This window comes from Plectrocnemia conspersa, unplaced genomic scaffold (assembly GCF_051122295.1).
Source record: "Plectrocnemia conspersa isolate PC_06_02 unplaced genomic scaffold, ASM5112229v1 ptg000004l, whole genome shotgun sequence".
In the NCBI taxonomy this organism is placed as follows: domain Eukaryota; kingdom Metazoa; phylum Arthropoda; class Insecta; order Trichoptera; family Polycentropodidae; genus Plectrocnemia; species Plectrocnemia conspersa.
The window spans coordinates 18,804,218-18,829,962 of NW_028277168.1; the positions used below are offsets into that span (position 1 = coordinate 18,804,218).

Sequence of the window (25,745 nt, forward strand, 5' to 3'; positions counted from 1 at the left end):
AATCAAATGGCAAATCAGTATTTCTCGAGCGTTTTTACTTAAAAGCTAGATATATCTGATATTACGCACCAAATTTGCTTTATAAACATTTTGCTTCTGATTTGCTATCTATTACTAACTTTATCTATAAAATAAAATATTTAATAGTTGTTTAGTTAATGAGTTGATAGCTTGTCACATTTTAGACATATGTATGTCTTATTATCAATATTTACAGCACCGCGTATATTTTAACGATGTGAATTTTGATCAGAATTCAACCAATGGTTCTTATTTTTTTTATATTTTAAATCATATAAAAGCGACTAATCTAGAAGAAAGGATAAAAATCTGGCGTTGGTCGTTTGGCATGAAAGCTTAGTATTAAGGAGATGGTGAAACCTTGTTCACGTTTACTTGAGCAATAATGCATCTAATAAATGGAATTTGATGAGTAAATATGTATGTAGTAAACTCGTAGATTGTCAACTAAACGAGATGGCAAAAACTGTGTGATTTATTCAATGAAATGAAAATCTAAATGTCCATGAACACTGTGTATTAATTAGTTTTACACGGTCTTACTCTCAGTGACAATGATTACGCTTTATACGATTAGATTGTAAAATCTTCGTTTTTGGCAACTGTGTTAATACAAAGACAGTTAAATTGTGACATATGCAACTATAAATCGGCGAGGTTCATTGGTCGCAATGACAATGATCAAGGTTGTGGGCTGCGGTTGGTTCAATTCGTGAGAACTTAAAATATCTTACCCGATTAGACATGAAGTGTTGCCGAGGTGAAGGTTTTAAAAACATCTTACAAACAAACAATACGTCAATTCGCCTTCAATGTATAAGTTCTTAATGTGTCTTTTGCGGTGTCTTTGGGAGATCTGCCAGACACCGCAGAATATGTTTTGCTTGGTTAAGTATTGTATATTAATTATGTATATATATTCATTTTTCTTATATTAAGTTTATTTGTTTATTTGAAAAAAAATATATTTATTATAATCTGCTTGGCCATTGTAAGTTCAGTCGCTTTTTAAATTATTGAGTGTTGACATGTTTTATTTTGTAAAGCACCTTTGTTCGACTGTCGCTTTCTACTGAGTAATTGTATAGGATACATGCAGATGAATATATGCTTGCTTAAAATATTTGTTTTATAGAATTTTAAGTTATTAAATTATTTTTTTATTATTTCTTTGCTTTTTAACAAAAATGAGCTTTTTTTAGCCAACTTCAAATAATTGTGAATTTTAATCATTAAACTAATGCGCCGGTTAGAGATAAGCATTCGTCATTAAGAAAAGATGCCCCTTTTTAAGAAAATAATAATTTACATTGGTTTTTTATATATGATTTTTCTGGGGCTTTTTAAATCTTTTGAACTTTTAAATTTTTCAGACGAATGTCACCCAAACAGATTGTCTTTGAAATCGAAAGTTGAAAAGTCCTTATAAAACATATTTTTCTTAATTAAAACATTTTTATATTAGTTCTTCGAGCCGGTTCTGGCAATTAGAGCCGTTATACTACACGAGTGCCCATGAAAATGATTCATAACTAATCGCATCATTTGGAGCCGCCTCTATTTTTATCGCTTGAAAAAAAGATCGCCAATTTGCCAAGCGGTGGAAGTCCGAATCAAAATAGTGCACAATTTTACTGCGTGTTTATAGAACACACTGTATCTTTTGAATGGATAGAAAGTTAAAATTGCCAGTCGCTATCAACACGCCGAAGCCTCGGCATGCTGATCACCAGATCTGTGCTCGAATGCTTAAACGATCTACAAAAAACCTAATTGTCATTTTGATAATGTGCCATTGAAAATTGACGGTCCTTTATTATTAGTCAAATCTAGTACAATTAACCAAAAAAGTGTGATATTTTTTAAATAAATTGTAATACATAGTTGAATTGCTGAAAAGAGGAGAAATGGCTGACGAAAAACTCGAGTGAGTATTTATAAAGTGAAAATTTACATATATTATAATTTTATTACTACATTCAAAGAATTCGATTGTATGCAAACATGTAAATGAAAGTATGTATGTATACATGTATTTATATTATTAATAAAAAAACATATTGCTTTTGCATAACTTGTTTCATGATACGGGTGATAAAAATATTATTATTTTGTTTCTTAATATCTACGCTAGAGCTAAAGAAAACGTAATCTTTTACAAAGTTTAAAAATTAGGTTAAGTGTAACAAGTTCTGTAATTCAACTACAATCATTCGCACTTATAATAAAATCAGTCTCAGCAACGTTGTTTAATCTGTGGGAGTGTTGTTTATTTCGATTAGCCTAGTACATCTCAGTTTTTAACTGACAGTTTTTAGGTACAATGACTTGACTTAAATGATTTTCTAAATTATCTTAAAACTAAAGCAGTATTTACATACACAATATATAACTATGACTAAAATTATGTACATATTAAAAAGATAGTGGTGATTAATAAATATTTCAATGCTTAGTTTTTCACAGTATTTTAATTAATTATTATCTTGGACTTAGTATATATTTTTCAATATCTATTGTGTCTGAAAATAATATTTCCTAGATTTTCCTAACCTTAAAAATTAATATCGTGATGAATAATTATAATCGTTTCCAGTGACGTCTATTGATTGTAAGCTGTAATAATATTTTATAATTAATAACATAGGTGTAATTGATTTACTAATTTAAGTTTCGCTACTTACTTAGTAGTTGTTGATTGTGTTTAACCTGTTGTAATGCATTTGTATAACGACTATTTTGCTGCAACGGAATTTACAATAAATAAAATATGACGTGTTGAAAATATAAACGGCAGACTCAACAATGTGTCATTTTTTATTTAATAATAATATTCATCTAACCTTGAATTACTAAATTAAGTAATAGATATATTCTATTATTTATAAATTGAAAACTGACTAAAACGTTTCCCATACTAAAATTACTTGACTTGACATTGACGGATGTTGATTAAGATAGATTTAATTCCCCCTTAATATTCTTAAGCACTTAAATAAATGTGAAATAAATTATATTCAAACATGCATTTGTATTCTCAACTCAAAGTATATACCAAAGGCTACCTAATAACATAGTTACTAAATAATTTTCATCACATTTTTCTTTGAACATAATTATAGACCAACAATTCAATTTTAAATAATTATATAACCATATAATTTGTAGAAAAATTGATATATTGTCTAGGATGAGAAATAAGTGTATTTACAAAAATTATTACTGTAGTATTATTACGCATCATTTTAAATATAACTTTACTTTGTTACTTTTTATGTTCAAATAAACAAATAAAATAATATTACACAATATGGCAATGAGATTAGTATTAAATAAATAAATTTACTAATTAAAGAACTGTACTTGATTAATTGGAATGGTTGGATGTCAGATATATATTAAAAAAAGTATTTTATAAAAGTTACAATATATTGTTGAGGTATGATACATCATTTAAAAAAAAACAGAGATAAACATTTATTTACTACTAAAAAATTGATAATTTAATAAACGTAGAACAAAATTAATATGATTGAGGGATAAATACCGCTTTAAATCCCAAGGGAAGTTTTCTCTAATCATTTATCTATTTAACTTTACATCCGAACTAGTTAGAAGTTGAGGTTGTATAGTTAGATTTTAAACACCTGGACGTATACCAGGAATCTAATCTTAAATTCAAGAAACACATATCGAAAATTCGCTTTATAAGGCTTGCCGCCATTTGCACCGATATATGATAAAAACATCGCTTTAACTACATAAAATCGGTTATTATTTTTATACTATATATATATGATTTTATATAACGAATAATTCCATCATTATATCGACGAGAAAAAGATTACGGCTATTGCCGACGGTCTTCACATTGCAAAGTCGCTATTACTGAATTTTAAAATAAAATTGAAGAAAAAAATAAAAAATCTAGGACATACCCAGTAAAACCTTTGTTATGGCCCAACCCAAGCGCGAATTTTCCGCTCACTCTTATACCGCTGACACCCATGAAGTTCGGATGTGGGAGCCAGTGACGTAGCTAGGGTATGTGTTGCCCAAGTCGATCCTTAAAATTGCCGCCCCCCTCCCCCCCATACATTTTTGCAGGGTCATAAAATCAGCATTTCTTAAAATAATAAATTGCTTATTATTAAGCTCTTGTTATTCGTGGATGTATATATGTTTTAGTGCATTCAGGGTTAAGAACCACACTAGACGATCCCATCGCGAATATGCCGCCCCCAAGCAAGTGCCGCCTGGGGCGGCTCGCCCGCCCTCCCGTTATTTAACGTGTAGAAGAGATAGAATAAAATATACAAACAGGTTTCGCTGGTCCTTCAAGGCCCGATAAGAAAGCCGTTCCGCAAGGATCAATGTCGCTTGTGAACAATAATATCGCCTACTTCTCCTCGAGGGGAGAAGTAAAAAAATACTTTACAAAATCATTTAATACCCAATAAAATTTATCCCAAGCAATTCACGAACTAGAAAATATTATTAAGCGACTTCTGAATCGTATCGTATCGTATCCTGGAAACGACTTCATTCCTAGTAGTCTTTAAAATATTTTCACCATTTACCATTGACTTTTAAACATTATTAACGGGTCTCTTTCCTGTCTATACTATCCAACTAACTATACATTTTATTCTATTTAGCGAGCTAGGGTTTTCAATTATTCTTAGTTTTCAACTATTAGAATATTGAATAAAAATTGCAAGTAGTATTCGAATATATTCGTAACTTTTTTTTGCTTTTATCGATATTAATTTATTTTACCAATTAGTGCAAAAAATCAATTAATTGCCTGTAAAATAATTATTTAATTTAAAAAAAATATTAGTTATAAATATTAATTAATATTTTATAAAATATTAATTATTTTAATTAATCATTAATTACTTTCTGAGACATTTTGGATTCTAATTAATCATTAATTAAACTGAGACATTTTGGATTTTAAACTTTTAGGCCGGTTTCACACATGCCGGATGGAATCACCCGGCACCGGGCCTGCTCCGTGTAGTGGGGATGGTGTTGTATGGGCTAGTACCTACCATTTCAGACGTGCCGGACGAATCCATCCGGCGCCGGCCCGACTACACCACCACCCCCACTACACGCCGCCAGCCCGGTGCCGGGCAAATCCATCCGGCACGTGTGAAACCGGCCTAATTTAGATAAATTAAGACAAAGAATCTAAGCAACCAGAATTAGGGTTACATCACTTAAACTAGTACCTAATTAAACTTTAAACCAATCTAAATATTTTATCAAGAATCATGTCAAATGCTCATTGTAAAAACAAAAATATATATTGAAATATTTAAAAAAAATGTTTTTAAATACAAACCTCCATCTAACTAGTTAAGCAGATAAGAAACCGTGGTCTTTGAATTGTAAAAATATATCAGATACAGTTTCAAACATTTTTACAAAACGGCTTATTCCTATGAATCCAGGAAAGATTTATTGCAGTCGAATGACAATTGTTTTGGTAAAGTGAAAACAACTATAAAATTATTTTATAATATAACGACTTAGTTTTTCTCCTGAATAATCATTACATTATAAAAAATATAGCAAAGATTACTCAAGTTTAGATATAAAATAATTTAGTTATTGTGAATTGATTGAAAATAGTAAAAATAGTATGTGTAAATAATAGAGTATTATTTTATCATATTTCGGACGAGAAGCAAACAATAGTGACTTTGAATAATAATTTACATTTATTTATTGCTAGCATATACATATATCCAGGTTTGTATATATAAACCTGGAGAATAAATTAAAAGTTGAAAAATTTCATTCAACTGACAATTATGGCAAATTTTTAGCTTGATTGAAGAAATGCAGATAAGGATATGGAGAAGTTATTGCCTTCAGAAAGAAATTAGTATTAATCTAGCTCTAAGCTAAGTACAATTCTCAGTAAAATTGTTCTAGCGTTCCAAGCCTTTCAGTGTATTTGTAAATTGTTTACCTATGTATGTGCATTTGGCAGCTTATTATTATTTCGAATGCTTATCTCTAATCGGTTTATCGTTTATAAATATAATTATTTATATGTGAGTTTTAAGCATACAAGTAAAAATTGTGATAAAAATAATGAATATTAGGTCACTCTACAAGTCTACGTGTATTTATCTTCCTTTCATACGGAATTTCCAAAGCAGTCGTACAATATCTAATGAGTAGTCGCATTCTTAAACTGGCATGCATCTTATCCACAGAGATTGTATCAAATTCAGTGAATTCGCCAGATTCTTAATCTGCGTGTTCTTTTGAACTTATTGTAACTATTATATATTGTTAGTTAGATTAGATAAGTTTTTAACTTATGTTCATTAGTTAGGCTTTATGTATTACTATCAATGATGTATATCATAATTATTAGTATTTTAATATTTAAATAAATTAAACAGTCCAAAATATTTAAGAAACAGTAATTATTATAATACAGAACATATTATTTAACACAACTATCTTTTACAGAGAAAATGAAAGAATGCTATTAGAATTGAACGGCAAAAGGGAAACTATAGAACCGTTAAACAATACAACCGGTCGAAAAAATCGTAAAGAATCATTACGAGAGTTCTTAAAAACAGTCGGTTCATTAGGATCGTTGGCGAGCCATGGCGAAAACGTACACTCTTCTAGAACTGGTATTTTACATCAGGTTTGCTTTTATCATTATAATTCAATAGCATAAAACTAAAATCTTACATATTATACGATAAATATTAATTTTTTTATTAGTGTTTAGCCACATTTGCTGTTCTTGTATTAACAGCGGGCGCCGGTCAACCCATTGGCTTTTCAGCAGTATTACTACCACAGTTGTATGTAGAGAATTCTACCATGCAAATAGATATGGAATTAGGATCTTGGATTAGTAATGCCTATTAATTCACTTAATTGCATAGACCTGTTCTTTATTTATAATGGAATCGAATATGTTTTCAGCTAGCATTCACTCAGCGGCATCGCCTGTCGGATCTCTTATAGCAGGTCCCGTGATGGATCATTGGGGAAGAAGACGCACTTTGGAATTAAGTGTACCTCCATTATTTTGTGGATGGTTATGCTTAGCTTTATCACCACACATCGCCGTATTAATGCTTGGAAGATTTCTGTGTGGATATGGCGTTGGCAATATTGCTGCAGTCAGCCAGGTATTATTCATCAATAAATGTTACAAATTGTATCAAGAGTAATAAAAAGGTGTATGGTACTTTATTTGATCACATGAAGGATAGATTATATCTAATGTAAATAGCTAATTGAGTGTATTAATCGATGAATGATGTATGTATATTTGAGTTGAGATAAACTATTCATGTGTGGTTATTTATGGATGACATTATCTGATTCAACCATCCAATGCATGTAATTTTTGCAATAAGCACACTTAATATATTAGACATCTAATTTTTTAATGGTGTCTTTGCTACAATAGTAGGAGACACCCTAATAAATATTTTATATCTTAAATATTCGAGATAGTGATTTGCAATAGTGTTAATTTATTGGTTGTATATTTCAAGTAACATCTCAATAGAAAGCTGAAACGAGATGCCGCCATAATGCACTATGATTAACGTAAAGTTTTTTATGCCAGTTAAAACTACTGTGTATTTATGTATATTTTAATTTTATTCACAGGTTTATCTTGGAGAAATATCTGATCCTTGGTTGAGAGGTTTATTACTTGGCACACCCTTTGTGAGTTATTCCATTGGTATTCTCATAATGTATTCTTTGGGTCGACTTCCATGGCGATGGGTCGCTTCTTCCGGTCTAATATTACCTGCTGTTGCAGGTTTACTTTTGTTCAATATGCCAGAATCACCCGTTTGGCTAGTTAGACATAACAAATTGACAAAAGCACACTCTGCCTTAAAATGGCTGCACGGAGACGAACCTCTGGTAATTTATACAACTTATCAAATAAAAATACTTCTGTATGATTATATAATATAAATAATTGTAAAATTTTAGGCTAAAAAAGAAATACATCAAATTGTAAGCGCCAGAGCGAGAGAGCGCGAAGAACAAGCGGAATCTCAAGAAACATTTTGGACGCTGATCACAAAACCGGCAATCTATAAGCCACTTTTGCTAATAAACATTTTTAATCTATTGCAAGTACTCTCAGGGACATATGTCGTCATTTTTTATGCCGTTGATATTATAAGCGACGCGACTGGAAGTGATTTAGACAGCATACAAACGGCGACTTATTCAGCAATCGTCAGATTGATATTTGCGATAATCGGTTGCTATTTACTGCTACACCTATCTCGAAGATCTTTGTCGATGATCTCCGGTATCGGCTCGACTGCTGCTTCTTTAACTTTGAGCATATATTTGATGTGTAAAAGTGAAAAAGAAAAAACTGAAACAGATTTTTGGGTGACTGTGATATGTATATTGATATACATAGCTTCTAATACGTTGGGTTTTATGATGTTACCCAGTTTAATGTCTGGTGAATTGTTACCTGCAAAGATAAGAGGAATGTGCGGCGGATATATATTTATGATATTCAATATACTATTGTTCTTAGCTGCTAAATTATATCCATTGATTATGTTGCATTTTGGAAGCCAGGGTTTATTTATGATCTTCGGTGTTTCGTCGTTGATAGGAACGGTGTTTTTGTTTCTATTTTTGCCAGAAACGAAAGATAAAAGTCTCATACAAATCGAACAATACTTCCAAGGAGCAAACTTTTTGTGGATCACTAATAAGAATTAATGATATGATAAAATTGTTTGTTTTGAGAAAACATAATATAAAACTATTTTTCCAAGAATTAGTGTAACATATTTTTTTAAGTTTAAATGCGATTGCTTTAACTTAATTTAAAAATGTAGGACTCTCTGATAATTCATTCTTAATTTATAGGTTAATAAACATGTATTTGCAAAGTGTAGATGTGTGAATTAATAATTGAATACATCAGGCATTATTATGTGATTTTATATCAACAAAAATATTGGCTATTTATTCTTAACATACAGTATATGGACCAAATGCTTAATTTATTGTTCTTATAAATATTTTATAAGTAAATGTTTTGTTGAAACGAATACCTCTAAGAAATGCGAAATTGTTGTGGCACAAGTTAAATATATAAGTATATAGTTTTTAATTGATGACACAAATAATACACAATTTAATATTTTAATTGTGTTAATTAAGAAACATGTGATATTATATTGCAACATTTTATACAAATGTTAATATTGTCAATAATTTAAAAAAAATCTAAATGAACCATTTACATTGCAGTATTGTTACACAATTTTTGTTTGTAATAAAAACAATTTTTAATATGTAATATATTTATATATAGTGAATAATATACATAAAAAATTAAATATATTTTTAATTATTATTTATCGCACATGAAAAGTAACAAAATTAAAGCTGGTTTATATTTAAGAATGTGCAAGTAACAATAAAAATATGACACATTGAAGTCTTTCGTTTTAATTTTCGACATCCTTGTTAGAGGTAGATGAAGTGTCTTCTTGTGCAATATTTAAATTAGCTATTTCTAAAATCGGAATATCGAGCTTTTCAGGTTGCCGATCGAGGATCCTTTGCAGCAAAGATTCGTTCTTTTTCAGATGAATACCATCAGTCAGTCTTATCACTTCTTCGTACGGCGGTGATATTGGTCCTTGCACTGGCTTTCGATAAACATAATCACCCAACTCGGGCATTGCTAAAGAATATGTCGTATCAGAATCGTAAGCGCTCAAATCACCGCAAGCATTAAATGGCACTATAAACCTATTGGGTCCGGTGAGCTCATTAAAATTGCAATATTCATGATCTAACAGTGGATTGGTCATGTTCGGAACATAATCATCTGGAGGATTATACCCTTTGCATACGACGAACGCTTCAATACTGGAATTTCTCGAGCTCTGTGGCTTCGTAACATTGACGATTGGGAAAAATTGCTTCAACTGTGAATATAAAAGAGTGATATCTTTGCCGCGGAATATTTTAGCAACGAACGTGCCACCAGGCTTCAAAACATGAGTAGTTATGTTCAAAGCCGCTAGTAAAAGTTGTGCTTGGATATATTCGTCTATGTCGTGTAAGCCGGTGACGTCCGGAGCTCCATCGCACACGACTAATTCGGCTTTATTGCCTTCGAAATGCTTTATTATCTCGTTTGCAGTGCTCAGTTTGGTAATGTCACCCTGGATCTGTGTAACTCCGTTTATGTTCGCCATTGCTTGTAAATCCACCGCGACGATCTTAAATTCTGGTCTGTCTTTGAGATTCTTTACTAAAACTTGACTCCAACTGCCGGGCGCTGCACACAAATCGACGGCTCTCGTGACATCTTTGAAAATCTCGTATTTTTGATCGATATGTATAAGCTTAAACGCGCTTCTCGCTCTCCATCCTTCTTCTTTCGCAAGTCGATAGTAAATATCGCGCTTGTCTTTTGATGATTTGCCCATTTTTAATTCAAATTAACAATATTCACGAACAGCAATCTGACAGCGTGCAGATGACACTATGCGTTTTAAATATTTGGCCATAACACATTTTTTTTACTCAATCCATACTTTACTTTTTCATTGAAATAAAAAAACTCTATTAGCTCAATTTATTATTTAAAAATAATTATAAATTAAAATAATTAGCAAAAATAAATGTTATACAGTAAAAAATGATAATAATGACTTTGCCTAAGATTATGGTTATAAAAAGAGGCTAAAAATACTACAACAAAATCTAAATCAAATTTAAGTATAGAATATTTTGTAAAAATCAGTAAATTTATATACTTGCTGGCCTCCATAAATTATTTAACAAGTTTTTCATATTTTTTTTACACCTCTCCCCTTTCTTATGTCACAAGATGTCTATGAGCCAGACTTCTGTTTGTTTCGCACAGTCACAATTCTAAGTCTGCAACATAATTTATGGGAATACGATCTCATCTGGGAATATTTTTTATATTACCAAAATACTTCAATTGTCATTTAAGTTATTTTTTTCTATTTACCTGCAAATATATATTATCTAATTGGTATTTTATATATTTAAAATAATTAGTATTTAAAATAGAGGTGGAGAGGTCAACTTTTTCGGGTCATTAACCTACAAATACCACTTCTGAGCATTGCGTAGTCGCAGCTAGTTTTATTGTTATTATTTTTAAACAAATGTGTAAAAACATCTAAAAAATAGGAACACTAATAAAAATAGTTATTAATAAAGTATACAGTTTAGTAATATTTTTAATAAATTTTGAAATATTAGAATATCAAGTGGCAAAATAACATAATTCATTAACATTAGAATAACTAATTAATTAACATTAGAATAGCAAGTGGCAAAATAACATAAATAATATATAAATGTACATATTATTAAGATTTTTTCTCTCCCCATAAATTCAGACACAATAAATTTACAGAAAAAAGTCTATATCAGCGCAACATAAATTGTTATAAAGAAGGGATTTTTGATATTCGTCAGCGGGCCGCGTGTATAATTTACAGATTTTATTAAAAAAAAATTATTTTGTGGAAGTTTAGAAATTCCAAAAATCAAATAAGCGGGTCAATTATTCGCAAACGGCCACCCTAAACAATGTTTTGTGTAAATAAGATAGCTCAATATTGCATAAATTACTTAAGATGTGTTAATGTTTTATAAACTTTTTTTTTACTAGTTATACTATGATTTTAACGGCATCTTCCCCACTGCGTTCACTTTAAGAAAAAGATTCTTTGCAGATAAGTACTCTCATTGAATCATACAGTGAATGGAAAACATTTATGGATGAGCTTTGAACAGCTACGTACGTAACTACATACATACGTAAATGATAAAAATTTATAAATTATTGATTTTGATAGCTTATAACTTTCACTATTTCAACATAAAAAAATTTAGTAGCATTTCTAATTTTTCTAAATTTGTTTAAAATATAGAAGGACGTAATGATAAGTATATCGAACGTATATCCGCATCTTGTACTTTAGAGAAAATTGGTTGGGCGGATAACCAAATTTGTCATCTCTTTTTCACTTATGAATAATGACGAAATGGATATACCTTAAAGTGACTCTATTAAAAGAAATGTCGTCTTTGATCGACCACTTTTGGATGCCTCCTAAAGTTTTATTCCAGGGGCCAGAGCACCATTGGCAATTTATTCCAAAAAAATTAATTACTCATTATTTTTGGTCAATTACGGTTTTGAAGATTTATTAAAAATTAGCATAACATTTTAAAATGTACGCCAAATATTTGCGAACCATCAAAAATTTTCTACGGACCACCGGTTGAGAAACACTGATAAAGCGCTCGAGTTGCGCGATTTGTTATACGCGCCTAGTGCAGAGCGGGGATATTTGTGAACCTCAGTAAGCGGGGATATTTTGACTGCGCGCCCGTGTGTATGAAATTCGCGTTCAATAAAACACCATGACGCCTCCGAGAACCTCCGATTTCGACCACCCGAAAACCTCGAAACGACAACGAAACCCGCTCTCATTCAAGACCAAAATGGAGATAATAAGAAGGCTTTCGACGGGCGAGACCACAGCATCACTCAGTCGAGTGTTCAAAGTGAACGAATCCAGCATCCGCACCATTTCAAAAAACGCAGAAAAAATAAAAACATCCGTAGCCAACGCTTCGCCTCTTGTGGCTGGAATCACGTGGAGAACCAGAAACCCAATACTCATGAAAACCGAAACTATTTTAACTGAATGGATAGAATCGCAAGAATCAGAAGTCAACTATCCCAAAGTTCGCGCTAAAGCTCTAGCCATATACGAAGACCTTTGCAAGAAATCAAATTTAGAAAACAACGAAGCTTTCGCAGCCAGTAAAGGGTGGTATCACAATTTTACTAAGCGTCTCCAACGACAACATATAAATACGAACGAAATTATAGATTCTGATTCCGCGACCAACTCAATATATTGGGAAGAACTGAAAAATACCATAATTACAGGCGGTTATGAACCTCAACAGATCTTCAACGGGCGACAGACGAACTTATTTTGGAAGCGCTTGCCGACTAAAGTATACCATTCCAAAAAATCTGTCGACGAAAGACTCAAAATCTTTCTCTGTAACAACATAGACGGCTCCTTCAAATGCAAACCCTTCATCGTACACAAATCAAGCTACACATTTACAAGTACCACAACTTTCTGTAAAAGAAACAAAAATGGTCAAATGACAGACAAAATGTTTGAAAATTGGTACCTGGAATCGTTTTGCAAAGAGCTTGAATGCTTTTGCTTTGAAAGCGATATCGAATTTAAAGCATTGTTGCTACTGGACAACTTGCCAGGATATCCTCTTTATCTACCAAATCTGCATCCTAACATCAAAGTATTATTTCTTCCCATGGACATCACAATTGGCACACATGCTATACAACAAAACATTATCACCATTTTCAAACTCAATTACATAAAACGATTATTCACCCAAATGTTAGACCCTTTAGGAGACCTCCGCGACCAAACAATAGATAATATTTTAACCAACTTCACAATATCAGAAGGTACAGAGTGTATCCATGAATCTTGGCGTGAAACCGATATAAGATCTATGAATACCATTTGGGAAAAATTGTGTAAAAAAGGCATTTGCCATTTGAACTTTCAAGAATGTTTAGATTTATCTTCTACAATATCCGAAATCACAAGTTTGGGTATAAGCATAGGCGGCGAAGATTTCGAAAATATGGTGGAAGGAGACATAATCGAACTGCTTGAACCTAACGAGGAAGACATTGCGGAAGTGAGAGTGGAAGACGAGGCGGAAGAAAAATGTGAAAAAATAAGCGTTATACGAAAAGATGACGACGGGCTGGACGATGATTCTTTAACGAAGTTTTTTTATTTAGCTGAAAGGATAACTTCGTTGGTTACGTGCCTAGACCCAAATATCGATCGCAGTAGTAACTTTGTGAAAGAACTTAGAGCTGCTACATCTGTTTACAGAATTAACGTGAAAATGACATAATATTATTTTTCTTTAAAATAATATGTTAATATATATAATAAATTGATATAAAATAATATTTTTTTATATGCCTTACCTTTTTTTGTATGAATTATTGCACGCTATGATGTTTAAGCTAATATATGTATAAGAAAACATATTAACTATGTATCTACATAGACATTATTTTATATACAACTGCAATTATTTTGTATTATCAATACATGAAACACTAGTAGGAAAATCGTAAAAAGTGTATATGTATAATATAAATATCTTTGAGAAGTTCCCATGGCGCTATGTTAAAAATATTAAATATAATGTAATTCTTAAGTTATTGCTTTTGTTAGCACAATCTAGCAACATGTTTTTTACAGAACTTTCTGTTGGGTTCCTGACATTTGCGCCAAGGGCAAAAGCGCCCCGTCATAATCGCACAGCGTCGTATGCGCGCCTAACATTCGCGCGCCGACATAATAAGTGCGGTGTCATTCGCGTGAATTAAGAAAATAAAAACTGAATTTGTATAAAAAAATATAAAATAGGATATACATACCGTCGATTAGTGTGCTAATGATGGAGAGGTATCGAACGGAATTCCAACTATGTATTTGTTATTAATTCATTTTAAAATATTATCAAATATGTCAATTATATAATTTGGGTTAGTTTATAGAAATATTTTAGGATTTCCTAATTTAAATACGAATTTTCCTAAAAGCCGTTATTTCATCGTTATATTTGAATATCAGTTGGTCGATGTACTCAGATAAGAAAAGTGAGTGCCGTATTGTGATTAGGGCTATTGATAATTTCTTCTTCTCCACTTTCATCCTTATTTTCATCTCTTCTGGTTGATTGGTTTAGGAAACAATATCTGCATCACTCACGGATCACACAAATCGTACACTAACCACTTCTTAATGTTTTATTCATCGACATTTTCAAAATCTTGTAATTTTTTTATTAGTTCACATGTTTTATTTATTCGTTACTAACCAACAAAAAGCCTTTCTACGTCTGATTATATATTCTTCTAAAATCGAGCGAATACTATTGACTTAACTTCCTAATTAACCCGCAATTTGGTACTCAAAATTGAAATTTTAATATTTAATACAAAATTATTGTGTGCGGAATATGTATTTACATGTAAATAAATACAATAAGTGGGAATCGAATGAACTGAATTTCGACCAATAGGTGAGCGCATAAAACAATTATCACTTATCAGAAGTCAAAAATCCATGTCAAAAGCAATAAAATCGTGCGAATGTTTCGCTCTATTCTTGTAAATAGTATTTAGTTAATTTTTCACTATTGTAATTCACAAAACTTCAATGGCTCTCAAAATACTTTTAATCACACAAAATTAATTGTTGTTGTTTTTATTACTTTGATATATGAAACACTAAATATATTTTTGTATTACATTAAAATTACTTATATATTTCTATACTTGCCGTTTGGTTATATTTGTCTATCGTATGATATTTCTCGAAGTAATCTTCCATATGAAAATATGATTTTGAATTATGTTTTTAAATATCTCCTTTGTTTTTCTTTCATCATCTTTTAACATAATATAAGAATTTACTATATTTCGGAATAGTACATATTTGATAAGCTACTCTTAGTCCACATTATAGCGATTTTTTTGTCCTTCCATGCAAATACTACAATATTATTGTTCGTTCATTTATATGTTACAACTTCTTCCTCGCGTATTTTTTTATTGCTTGTGTTAGACCTAATTGTACTAGTTAAATATAATTTTTGGAAAAGTAAAGCGGACATTATAGAGTAATCCAAATCGAGTTTCCGATTTTGGCAGCACTGTAAACCAGACAGCTGTCAATAATCACGCGCGTACAAAATGTCAAATGCAGAGACGTTTTTTTTTAATTTCAAAATTATTCATATTCATAGTATTTCATTAAATGACATGCATTTTTCTAGCCAAATGTAAGGGAGCGTCCCTGTTTAAAATCCACGTCAAAAACAATAAAATCGTGCCATCACCGTGGAAACTTTAAGTTATCTAGCGTTCATATTGATACTTTTTATAACGAATGAAGCATATCTATATCGAATGAAGCGTATCTAACCCGAATTTCGACCAATAAGAGAGCGAAAAAAACAATTATCCCATCTCAAAAGTCAAAAATTCACGTCACAAGCAATAAAATCGTGTCGTCGCCCTCCTATTGATCAAAATTCGGTTTGAATATACTTTGACCAATACCCTCGTACCAGTAGTCCATAGTAATATTGGTAATGATAGCTATCATATTTTTTAAAACAGTGTAATATCCAAGTGCAGACACACTATGAAGCAATATGCGAAACGCGACGTCTGTCTGTATTTCTTCTTCCGATTTTTCTCCTGAGAGAAAAATAAATAAATCGTGCTAGGTCATGCATTTTATAATTAATGAAATATATGGCACTGATTTATATATGTACATTGTTTTCAGTCTGATGTCTCACTACTTACTTAGTAGGTGTTGATTAAGTTCACCTCGTTGTAACGTATTGGGCTAACGTCTGTCGTCTTGCACCGAAATTCCACTAATGTTTTGCGGATTGAAAGAAATGCTGGCATAGGTGTACTATATCTGGTATGGACTACTTTAAATGAGACAATAATATTTATGAATATAATTATTAGAGTAATGCTTTATAAACGTTATTTTAAATTTTAGTGAACATCGTCGTTTTACCCATATCGTTGACCAAACAAGCATTATTTCAACCGTGTGTTTGTTTACGCAGAATGAAATTAGTGGAACCAAAATCGCATTACATAACACGACTAATCCAATAGTCCGACCATTGGATATTAGTTAATGGACCATACGAACCTCACTTTGCCTTTATCCTTTTGCACACAAAGAACACCTTAATTGTACGAGTGCTCTATTTGCAAGTAATTTATTTATTTATTTAAAAATAATATTTATATATGCTTATCGAAAATAAATCTTATCGTATATGTATTAAGGAGCAATATTGCTCTATATATATTTTTTAGCGATTCGATGCAATCGATCGATCGAGAGTTCGTTGACCCCAATAACAACTGAATCAATAATATAAATCGCTTGATGTTAGGTACCGCATGACATGTGTGATTTTTCGCCTGTGATTGTTTTGTTTATTTATGTTTTTGCTAAACGTTAGCGAGTGTCATCGATCTCGGTGGGAGTATTGCCAGTGTGGGCCATTGGTGTGGGCAGTGAGTCACGGCAGATCGATGAAAGCGCTCACCCTCGCCCCCACCGTCCGCGCCCCATTCTTGACTCGGCAGTCTGCACTGCGTTGCTGGCGCTGGCACTGCGAGCACCGTTACCCCCACCACCGTCTCTGTTTTTGACGTTTGAAAAATAAGTGCGGCCATAGACAATAATAATAAAAAAAAACAATCTCGGCGGGGGTAATAAAAGACGCGAACGCGATTAGCTTTCGGAGCTAAATAATAACGCGCGATGACGTAATAAACAATTGTTTTAATTATGATAAAATATAATATGGTGGATTTTATTTAATTAAAGCGTATATTCGGAATCGACCTACAAAAGTGATAATAACAAATTGTAGTTTTATTAGAATATCAATGAAGACCCCAAGGCAAAACACATGTGAACTGATATAAAAGTAGTTTTGATATATTTCTGCGTAATTGTCCTATATTTTTATATTTTATATAAAAAAAAATTATGGCGATTATTATTAAACTGCTATATTGTATATTTTCATCTTCAATTTTTGGTAGTAAAATATTTTTTTAAATTAAATTTATATTAAAATTCACACACCTTAACGGTATTTTTATGAAGGACATGCATTATATAACGTTAAATATTATTATCATATTTTTCGATACAATAAGATTTAATGTTAATAAACGTGTATTATCTAATTCATCTGCAGATTCATAAAAAAATCTATAATAAGAAATCCCCCAGTACTAATCGCAAGAATCAGGTAGATTTATGTTTGTGAAAGGATGTTTATATATTATAAACACTCATTCTTAGTTTTCAATTCATTTTTTTCGAAAGAGACTTATATAGACAAACTATATAATGTAATAAACATTTCTAAAAATTGTACCCTTTAAATATATGTAAATAAGTTAATCAGTTAGCGTGATTCACATCTTTGTTTCAAAAAGACGATGTTTCATAAAATATTAATTAATTAAAAAAATATATGTGATATAACGGATTTGTAGACTGCCATATTTTTAATCAATTTTATTCAGAGTTCGTTGCCTAGCTACCATCTTGCTTAAAAACAGTAGTATAAGTCGGTGACTAATAACCGAAAGTCCTGGATTCGAAACTCACAAGGACTCAAATGTTTCTTTTTTAATTTTATCGTGTCTGTGAGATCGAAATTTATTATATAATTATTGTATAATAGCGATCGATTATTACAGATTAGGTTTTCCTAGATTTATCAAATCTCACGAATTAATAATAATGGTTATGCATAGTGACATCAAGGGCTGACTCTGAACATATGTAACCGATTCACTCGCGTAGGGCCCCACGCTCAAAGTAAAAAAAATAAAAACAGACATATTATTTTTATTCCAAAATGTAAAATCACAATTCATATAAAGATATTTCATTCTCCTAAAAAACACGATGAAATCAAAATTGTGCAAATTTATGGATCGGTTTTGCCGTCTCAGACTTATATACATAGACGGAGCCGGCCTTGCGCTCTATCAAAACTCTATTGTCAATTTTCGGGGCCCTTGAAACCCTTTATGTAAAAGAAACAAGGGCCAGAACAACTTGAATATATGGTTTCTATGAATCATTCCTTAACGTTTGTCTTCGTCGCAATAAGTAAAAAAAACACAAAAAGCACATATTTGAATCTGTGTTTTCTTTTGTTATTCCATGTTTCGGAAATAGTAGGAGTTTCAAATTTCAATATATGTTGATTGTTAGCAGTGATTCAAGCCCCTTTTTAAAGCTAGCAATATTTTTACCGAAAAATACATTTATTTAAATGCAATAATGTAAGGATTCCTTAGTTGCTGTAATATTTATGGTTCTAAAATGTATTACTTTGATATTGGAAATTACAAACGATTTTTTGCAGTTTGTATAGTTTAGTTACTTTGCACGATGTATATGCAATTAATTTACTTGTGATTTTGTAGAATCAAAATGGCTAACTGCTTATATTGAAATTATTTACAATTTTATTTAGAGCTACGATACAATATTGGTGTATTTTATATATTATTGTATACATTTTGTATTCGTTATTTTGCTTTCAGTTTAGTGTCTCACTACTTATTTATTAGTTGTTGCTGTTGCAACGAATGCAAAGATTTACTATAAATACAATATTTTTGTATAGCATTTTTTTATTTCAAATTTTATTTAAATTTACACTATTAAATATTTTTTAGCTCTTTCCTTTTTTAAGATTTTTCAACAGAGCTACTTTTTCAATTTTTTGATTAATCGCTATTTTTAAACAATATGGCGGATTAACGAACTTAGCCGAAATATATAGAAGATATATTTTTAGAATAAGTTTCACGTTAATATGATTTAAATTGCGGTAGTTATCGTGTCCTTAAAATTCATTTAATTCTACATTAATAACATAAAAAATATTTATCTATTTATTTTATCTTAATTTCTAATTTAAAACGTTTTTATCCTTTTTTCTCTAAAATTGGTTTTAACGGGGTTGTGAAATTAAATAGCCGCCATTAAAATTGTTTTTTAATAGACGCAATTTTGAAACAAAATGGCGAATCAGGATAACTAACAAACTAAGCCGTGTCTTCAAATTTCTTTATATCCCATATACATATTATACATAAATAAAAAGTGTATTTTTACATGTATTGGTTATTTGCGTTTGAATAATTTTTATATCATATTGATATAAAACTTATTTTTAAAATAGCTCTTGTAGAAATCTTGCCTAAATTCGTAGTATTTCTAATCTCCTAGCTTATTTAAAATGACGGCTATTAAAAAAATTAAGAAAAACGTAACTTCGTTAAAAAATATTAGAAAAAAGTAGAAAGGGAAAAAACGTATAAAAATATAAATTTAAATAAAAAAAATATTAAAAATATATAAAAAAACGTATTTTTCTGTTTAACTAAAAGTAAAATATTAAAATTCTTTTTTAATATACATTAAAATAATATAAAAATTAAAATTAAAAACTTCCCACACAATTTGATATACAGAAATCAAGGTATTTTTTTTAAATTATCTTGTAGATACACAGTGATAGTTTATATCAAAATTGGTAGTATTTCTATCGAAATCTACCTAACAATCATACAGTTGTACTAAGAACATGTTAACTATATATGATAATAATATATTTAGTTGCCATAAAATGTGTAGTTATCATGTTCTTTGATTGTTATTTTCGATTGTAGGAAGAGTTCATTTGAAAGAGAGAAAGAAAATAAGTTAAATGGATATTATAACTTATTTTCTATAAAAATATCAGTTAACAGGTCATGCCTTGGGGTCTTTATATTATTTATAATATGTAAAAACTAGTTTAATTGATGCGAAAACAAAAATTTAATGAAAAATTTTATACACCTAGGATAAAAATTATAAAAAAAAACAATAACGCAATTAATATTTTATATTATCATAATCCTAAGAGTGATGATGACAAAATAACCATTGCTCTGTACTTTTATTAATGCAGGGTTTATAAACCATTCCGTGCCCAGCACCGCAGCACCCCTAAGAAATGTTTGCGTGTCTCGTACAAATGTGAATTTTTACTTTTTTTAACTGTATAAATTAAACCGATCAAAATAAGTTTTAAATTGAACAATTATAAAAAATTGTACTTCTTATTTATGATTTTGTTAAAATGTAAAATTTACATGCCATTATATGCCAATTGTATGAGATTTTTCTAGTATTTTTTTTCAAAGACCTGCTTTTAACTTGAATTTTATTACATTGCTTCACAATTAATTAGATCTTTCTTCGGCTATTTGCCGGTAAATCTGATGCATATGGATTCATGATTCATTCTTCTAAAATCATTAGATCGTAAACGAAGTATTTTTTAGAGATTTCCTCTTTTAATTTACTGACAATAATTTAATTTTATAATATCTTCAATGTGTCATACTTTACTTCTATGTTGCACCCCTTAAAACGCCATCTCACGCCCCTTGGGAGTGCAATAACCTTAAGTCGGAAAACCCCTGCATTAATAATTTGTTGAAAATAAAGCAATGCAAAGCAGATTTTTTGCTAAAAAAGTATACGAATGTTTTGTGATCACATTATTTTAAAGGCAAATGTCTTGTTTAGTGTTCCAAAATATGATATATTTTTATTGTAACACATTTCATCGTTACAATAAAAAATGTATCTTTGATTTAAATATAATTTTAACGTTGTAGGATCTGGATGACCTGTCAAAATTATGCATATGCACGTAGATGTGCGACCCAGTGACCCGAATCTTCTCTACCACTTCCTCTCACGTTCTTCTCCTCTCTACTCCGAGAAACCAGTGACTGTCTATCGATTCGCCTACGTTTGAAAACTTAAAAATATCGTGTTGTGCTACGACATTATCGACATGCGACAATAATGCAATCAAACAACTGTCTACCAACGCTGCGTTTCTACACCTGAACCGCAGGAACTTCACAAGTGCTCGATGAGTTGCTGGTCTATTCTGTGAGTATAAAAACGTTACATAAGCTCACGATTATGTAAAACCTTTCGGGGTCACAGCCATAAATCGCTCTCGGGTAGATACCTGGAGATCATTATCGAAAAGCGACCCTTCGTTTATAAAAAAAAGTTATTGAAACTCACGACGTAATAATTTATGACATGGTAAACACATATAAATCTAAAAAATGTTGATAATAATAATTCGCCTCCGTTGTCAGTGGGCTCCGCCCTTATGGGAATATTTGTGGGGCTGAAACTAATCAGTGACTTGCTATTATGTTATTATATTTCATTTACCCCTTAGTAATCAAAGGGTTAAACGAAATGAATATAAATTGAGCGATTTATTTTTTCCCATTTGTAATACTTACATATAATGCTATTTTTTATTAAGTAAGACCATTCTTTACACCAAGCATATGTTTCAAACGTAAATATTGACTACACGAAAATCGTTAAATCATTCTTTTATTCTGAGCTTATCGATAAATAAAAAAATAACTTTGAAAGTACACCTACAACAGGTTTCCTAACATAAATAAACAATATCACGACGCAACATTGCGATGACAGCATTAATTCTAAATTTCCGTTTGCTATAGCAGTAAAAAACTTTAAAAATATAAAATAAAATCCAGTAATTGAAAACTTAATTTTCTTTGAAATTGACTATAGTACTCCAATCAATAGTCGAAAATTGTTACTGTTAAGTGACTTGCTGACGCGAAATCATGATTTTTATACTGTGTTGCCAGTGAAAGGAGAACAAAGTCCCGCCTACCCTCTTCTCCCATCGTCTAAGAAGCCAATTAGGGTCCATTTGTTTTTTTTAATGTAAAAAAAATATTACTAGATTATTTGCTGCCACAAAGTAGCATATTCAGTCACCACTATCATTAGTATTTGCGTCTAAACTAAATCATCCTGCCACTTCTTTAAATATATCTTCTTTGCCTACTTTGACATAGAGGTCTCCTAAAATCACTAATGCATCATATTTGGGGGCTTTTTTCACTGCTTTTTTCTTCTTCTGAAAACATTTGTGAATAGAATGTTTATCGGTTGTATCTACTATAAAACATTTGTCATTTTTCTCTTCAAAAAGTGCTTTTATACATTCATACATTCAACAAGTTAAAATTTGAAACTAGTTTGTGAAACACATTAGGAAATCTATGCATCTTGTCGTTTTACTATGTACATTACGGCTTGTTATCATTATATTCTTTGCTCTGTGGTTACCATGCAGTTGTTTCCGCCGTTATCTTTGTCGCGTTGATCCACTCTTTCAGGTATATTTATTGAATTATTATAACACGAACATTATGTAGTTAAATAGATTTATTATAAATCTTTAAATGCCTATTTATGATGATGAATTTTCGGCACATGTTATATATACAATTGATTAACAATGTATTGAGGAAGGAGGATATTTGTCAAGGGAACTAAATAATCTAGGTAGGCCCTGCAAGTAGAAATAAACAATAAAATATGTTAATCTATGTAATACGCAATATTGTCGTATATTTATTTGTCTATAAAGAACTAATTGTGCGATTACTATTTTTTATTATTATATATAAACCAGTGGTTAAGTCAGTGACTAATATGTGACTAATATGTAAGACCTGTGTTTGGATCCCATTTGGACACTAGTGTTTTTCAATTTATATCGTGACTGAGAGATATGATTTGGTGATTTTTATATAATTATAATACAGATTGATTATTAAAAATTAGGTTTTCATAGATTTTTCTTATTCTACAAATGATCATCGTGGTGATTAATTCAAATAAAAACATATTGTGTTTACCCAGCTGTAAAGTATTGGGCTAACGCTTGGCATGTTGCAATGTAATATTTAAAATAAATAAATAAATTTTGATACATCTCATGAAGTCTTTAGTTAGTTGCGTTTTGCATCGTTTTCATGATTTCATGTCACATTTGAAAATTTACGAGTCAAAATATAAAAGAGCCAGCTGTTTCTATTCATGCTTACCTCACTGAGCGTTCACAGTTCAAATCAGTAGTAATAAACATTTTGTTTAACTATTGATTTTTTTCTGGTGCTACATTATACAATCGTAATGAAATTTACATGTTTCGGCTCAATATAATTTTCATGAGGGCGTGGCGCTTTTTTAATCACGTAAATTTAATATCACGCCAATTACGTGTCACGAAATCATTGCTATTTTTCTTGTATGTATAATAAATATATAAAAATCTTAACAATACGTATAAAAACTAGCGCTGTGTTTATTTCAATAAAGTTGGTTTAATGTAATTGAATAACGTGACTTAATAATACTAAGTATTCTAATACTTATTTTGCTTTTATTCTATCCTTTTTTATCAGAATTAAATTAATTTTGAATAATAAGAATTAGTTCTATAGCGCAATGCTATTAGTATTTTTTGAAGTCTGTATGCAGTATAACATATCGGTTCAATGTTAAGGTCATTTCGCTAGAAGCACTCGTGACAAAAATATCGATTTTTGGTCAAATTAACCGTATGGGACACGTAACAAAATGTAACAAAGAAAATATGCTGTAACTTTTTGTTATGTTAGAGAAATAAAGTTGTTTTATCAAAAGAGTTGCATACAAATACATTAGTTAAAAAACACTAATTTCTTAAAATAATATATGTAGATAAATTCAATTACCAGCATACAACTCAAATATTTGGAATATACGTAAATATTTACAATAATCTTTAGAAATTGGCAGAGCACACCATCACACAATAATCAATAAAAGCAGCATAAAAACCAGTGTTTCGAAACGTACATCTAAAAACGTGTACGTATCCTTTGCATTTATCTGATGGTCGCTTAAACAAAGGTGCATCTATAATTAGCTTTCACTAAAGTGGTTGACTTTTAGAGGTCAGTCGCTAATGTCCTCGAGGGACCAGTATAAAAGATGTGACACTCGTGTCAAACATTTGAAATTAAGCACACTCGAAGAATCATCGACAATCATCGACGACCACAGCGTAGACTCTCGGTTTCTAAATCTTGTCAATTTGACTCTTCCGCCCGATACATTCATCTGTAGATATTTTGGAAATTATAGTTTGTAACATATAATTTATACTTTTATTTTCAAATTGAAACCACGTAGTTAAGTTAATGAAATGCTTTATTTTTAAAGTCCAATTTTAATGTTAAAATACAAAAGTTTAAAAAAAGAGTGAGGCAACCGTTTTAGCTCCCATTCTTTAAAGGAGCGCGATTTTTTTTACTTTTACAAATATTTTTTGAATTGTAGTGTGAAAGACTTTCTCGACTAAAAAACTCGTAACGCCCGTCTAGGCGCACCCCGCCTGGATACTGTTGTATCCAGGTAATACCAGTATCCAGGCGGAGGTGCCTATTATATTCCCAATACATTTATATTTCTAGGGATTTTGCAAAAGCAAGGTCGACTTGCACGAAAACACAGTTGTTGTTTTCCAAATAAAAATATTTGTATATCGGCTGTCAACGACACAGATGTTTATATAGTGTATTATTTCCATCTACCTAGTAACTATTATTTTCTATTTATAAATAGTCGCAAATTGAGTTTCATAGACATTTTAGAGCAATATATTAGCGCCTATCAGTTAAATTATATTTTCGCTGATATTAATGGTGAAAATATATTGGACTTCATTAGTGAAAATAAAGCTTCACTAAAAAATTCACATTCACTGTAACATTTATACATCGCATGTAAATAAACAACGATAAGCATGTAAATGTTTACATTACTACGTATAGAAATCATATAATTTTACTAGCATCTGTCAGATAAATTATATTTTCAATGGCAAAAATATATACATATATACCAGTGAAAATAATTTCACTTAAGTAACATATTTAAAAAAAATCGAGGGATCCCTAGAATTTTTGGTTTATAATCAGAGACGTCATTTCAGCTTGAAGGGTGGGAGAGCAAAAATTGGCCAGTCATAGATCATTTTTTAAT

General features: G+C 30.7%; 3 protein-coding genes and 1 long non-coding RNA gene across 7 annotated transcripts in view; 3 read left to right on the forward strand and 1 right to left on the reverse strand.

Annotated features, from left to right (window-relative positions):
- Positions 1 to 25,745, forward strand: part of LOC148236158 (uncharacterized) — a 502,848-nt gene that overhangs the window by 253,011 nt on the left and 224,092 nt on the right. The gene's annotated exons all lie outside the window — the stretch shown is intronic.
- On the forward strand, positions 1,712 to 9,293 carry LOC148236178 (trehalose transporter 1-like protein). 3 transcript variants are annotated; one of them, XR_015809439.1, is made up of 7 exons: positions 1,797 to 1,948; positions 6,520 to 6,706; positions 6,787 to 6,922; positions 6,994 to 7,202; positions 7,693 to 7,752; positions 7,850 to 7,956; positions 8,029 to 8,169. XR_015809439.1 is itself a non-coding variant. In XM_088185119.1 (6 exons), the coding sequence occupies exons 1-6, from the start codon at positions 1,929 to 1,931 to the stop codon at positions 8,785 to 8,787; spliced, it is 1,575 nt and encodes a 524-aa protein (XP_088041245.1). In that variant the 5' UTR covers positions 1,712 to 1,928; the 3' UTR covers positions 8,788 to 9,293. The 3 variants fall into 3 exon arrangements, 2 of the variants coding, with proteins under 2 accessions (XP_088041245.1, XP_088041246.1); XM_088185119.1 differs by having other exon boundaries at positions 1,712 to 1,948; positions 7,693 to 7,956; positions 8,029 to 9,293; XM_088185120.1 differs by lacking the exons at positions 1,797 to 1,948; positions 6,520 to 6,706; positions 6,787 to 6,922 and having other exon boundaries at positions 7,129 to 7,202; positions 8,029 to 9,293.
- Positions 9,360 to 10,580, reverse strand: Trm7-32 (tRNA methyltransferase 7-32). The gene has a single exon (XM_088185129.1). It carries the CDS (start codon positions 10,515 to 10,517, stop codon positions 9,525 to 9,527), a length of 993 nt encoding a protein of 330 aa, XP_088041255.1. The 5' UTR covers positions 10,518 to 10,580; the 3' UTR covers positions 9,360 to 9,524.
- Positions 17,353 to 25,745, forward strand: part of LOC148236180 (tripartite motif-containing protein 3-like) — a 61,106-nt gene continuing 52,713 nt past the window's right edge. The window contains exons 1-2 of one of the 2 annotated variants that reach the window (XM_088185107.1): positions 17,353 to 17,530; positions 21,473 to 21,755. In XM_088185107.1, coding sequence (XP_088041233.1) covers positions 21,736 to 21,755 — 20 coding nt within the window. In that variant the 5' untranslated portion in view covers positions 17,353 to 17,530; positions 21,473 to 21,735. Of the gene's footprint in view, positions 17,531 to 21,472; positions 21,756 to 25,745 lie in introns of those variants that run through there. The other variant, XM_088185104.1, reaches the window with a different exon arrangement.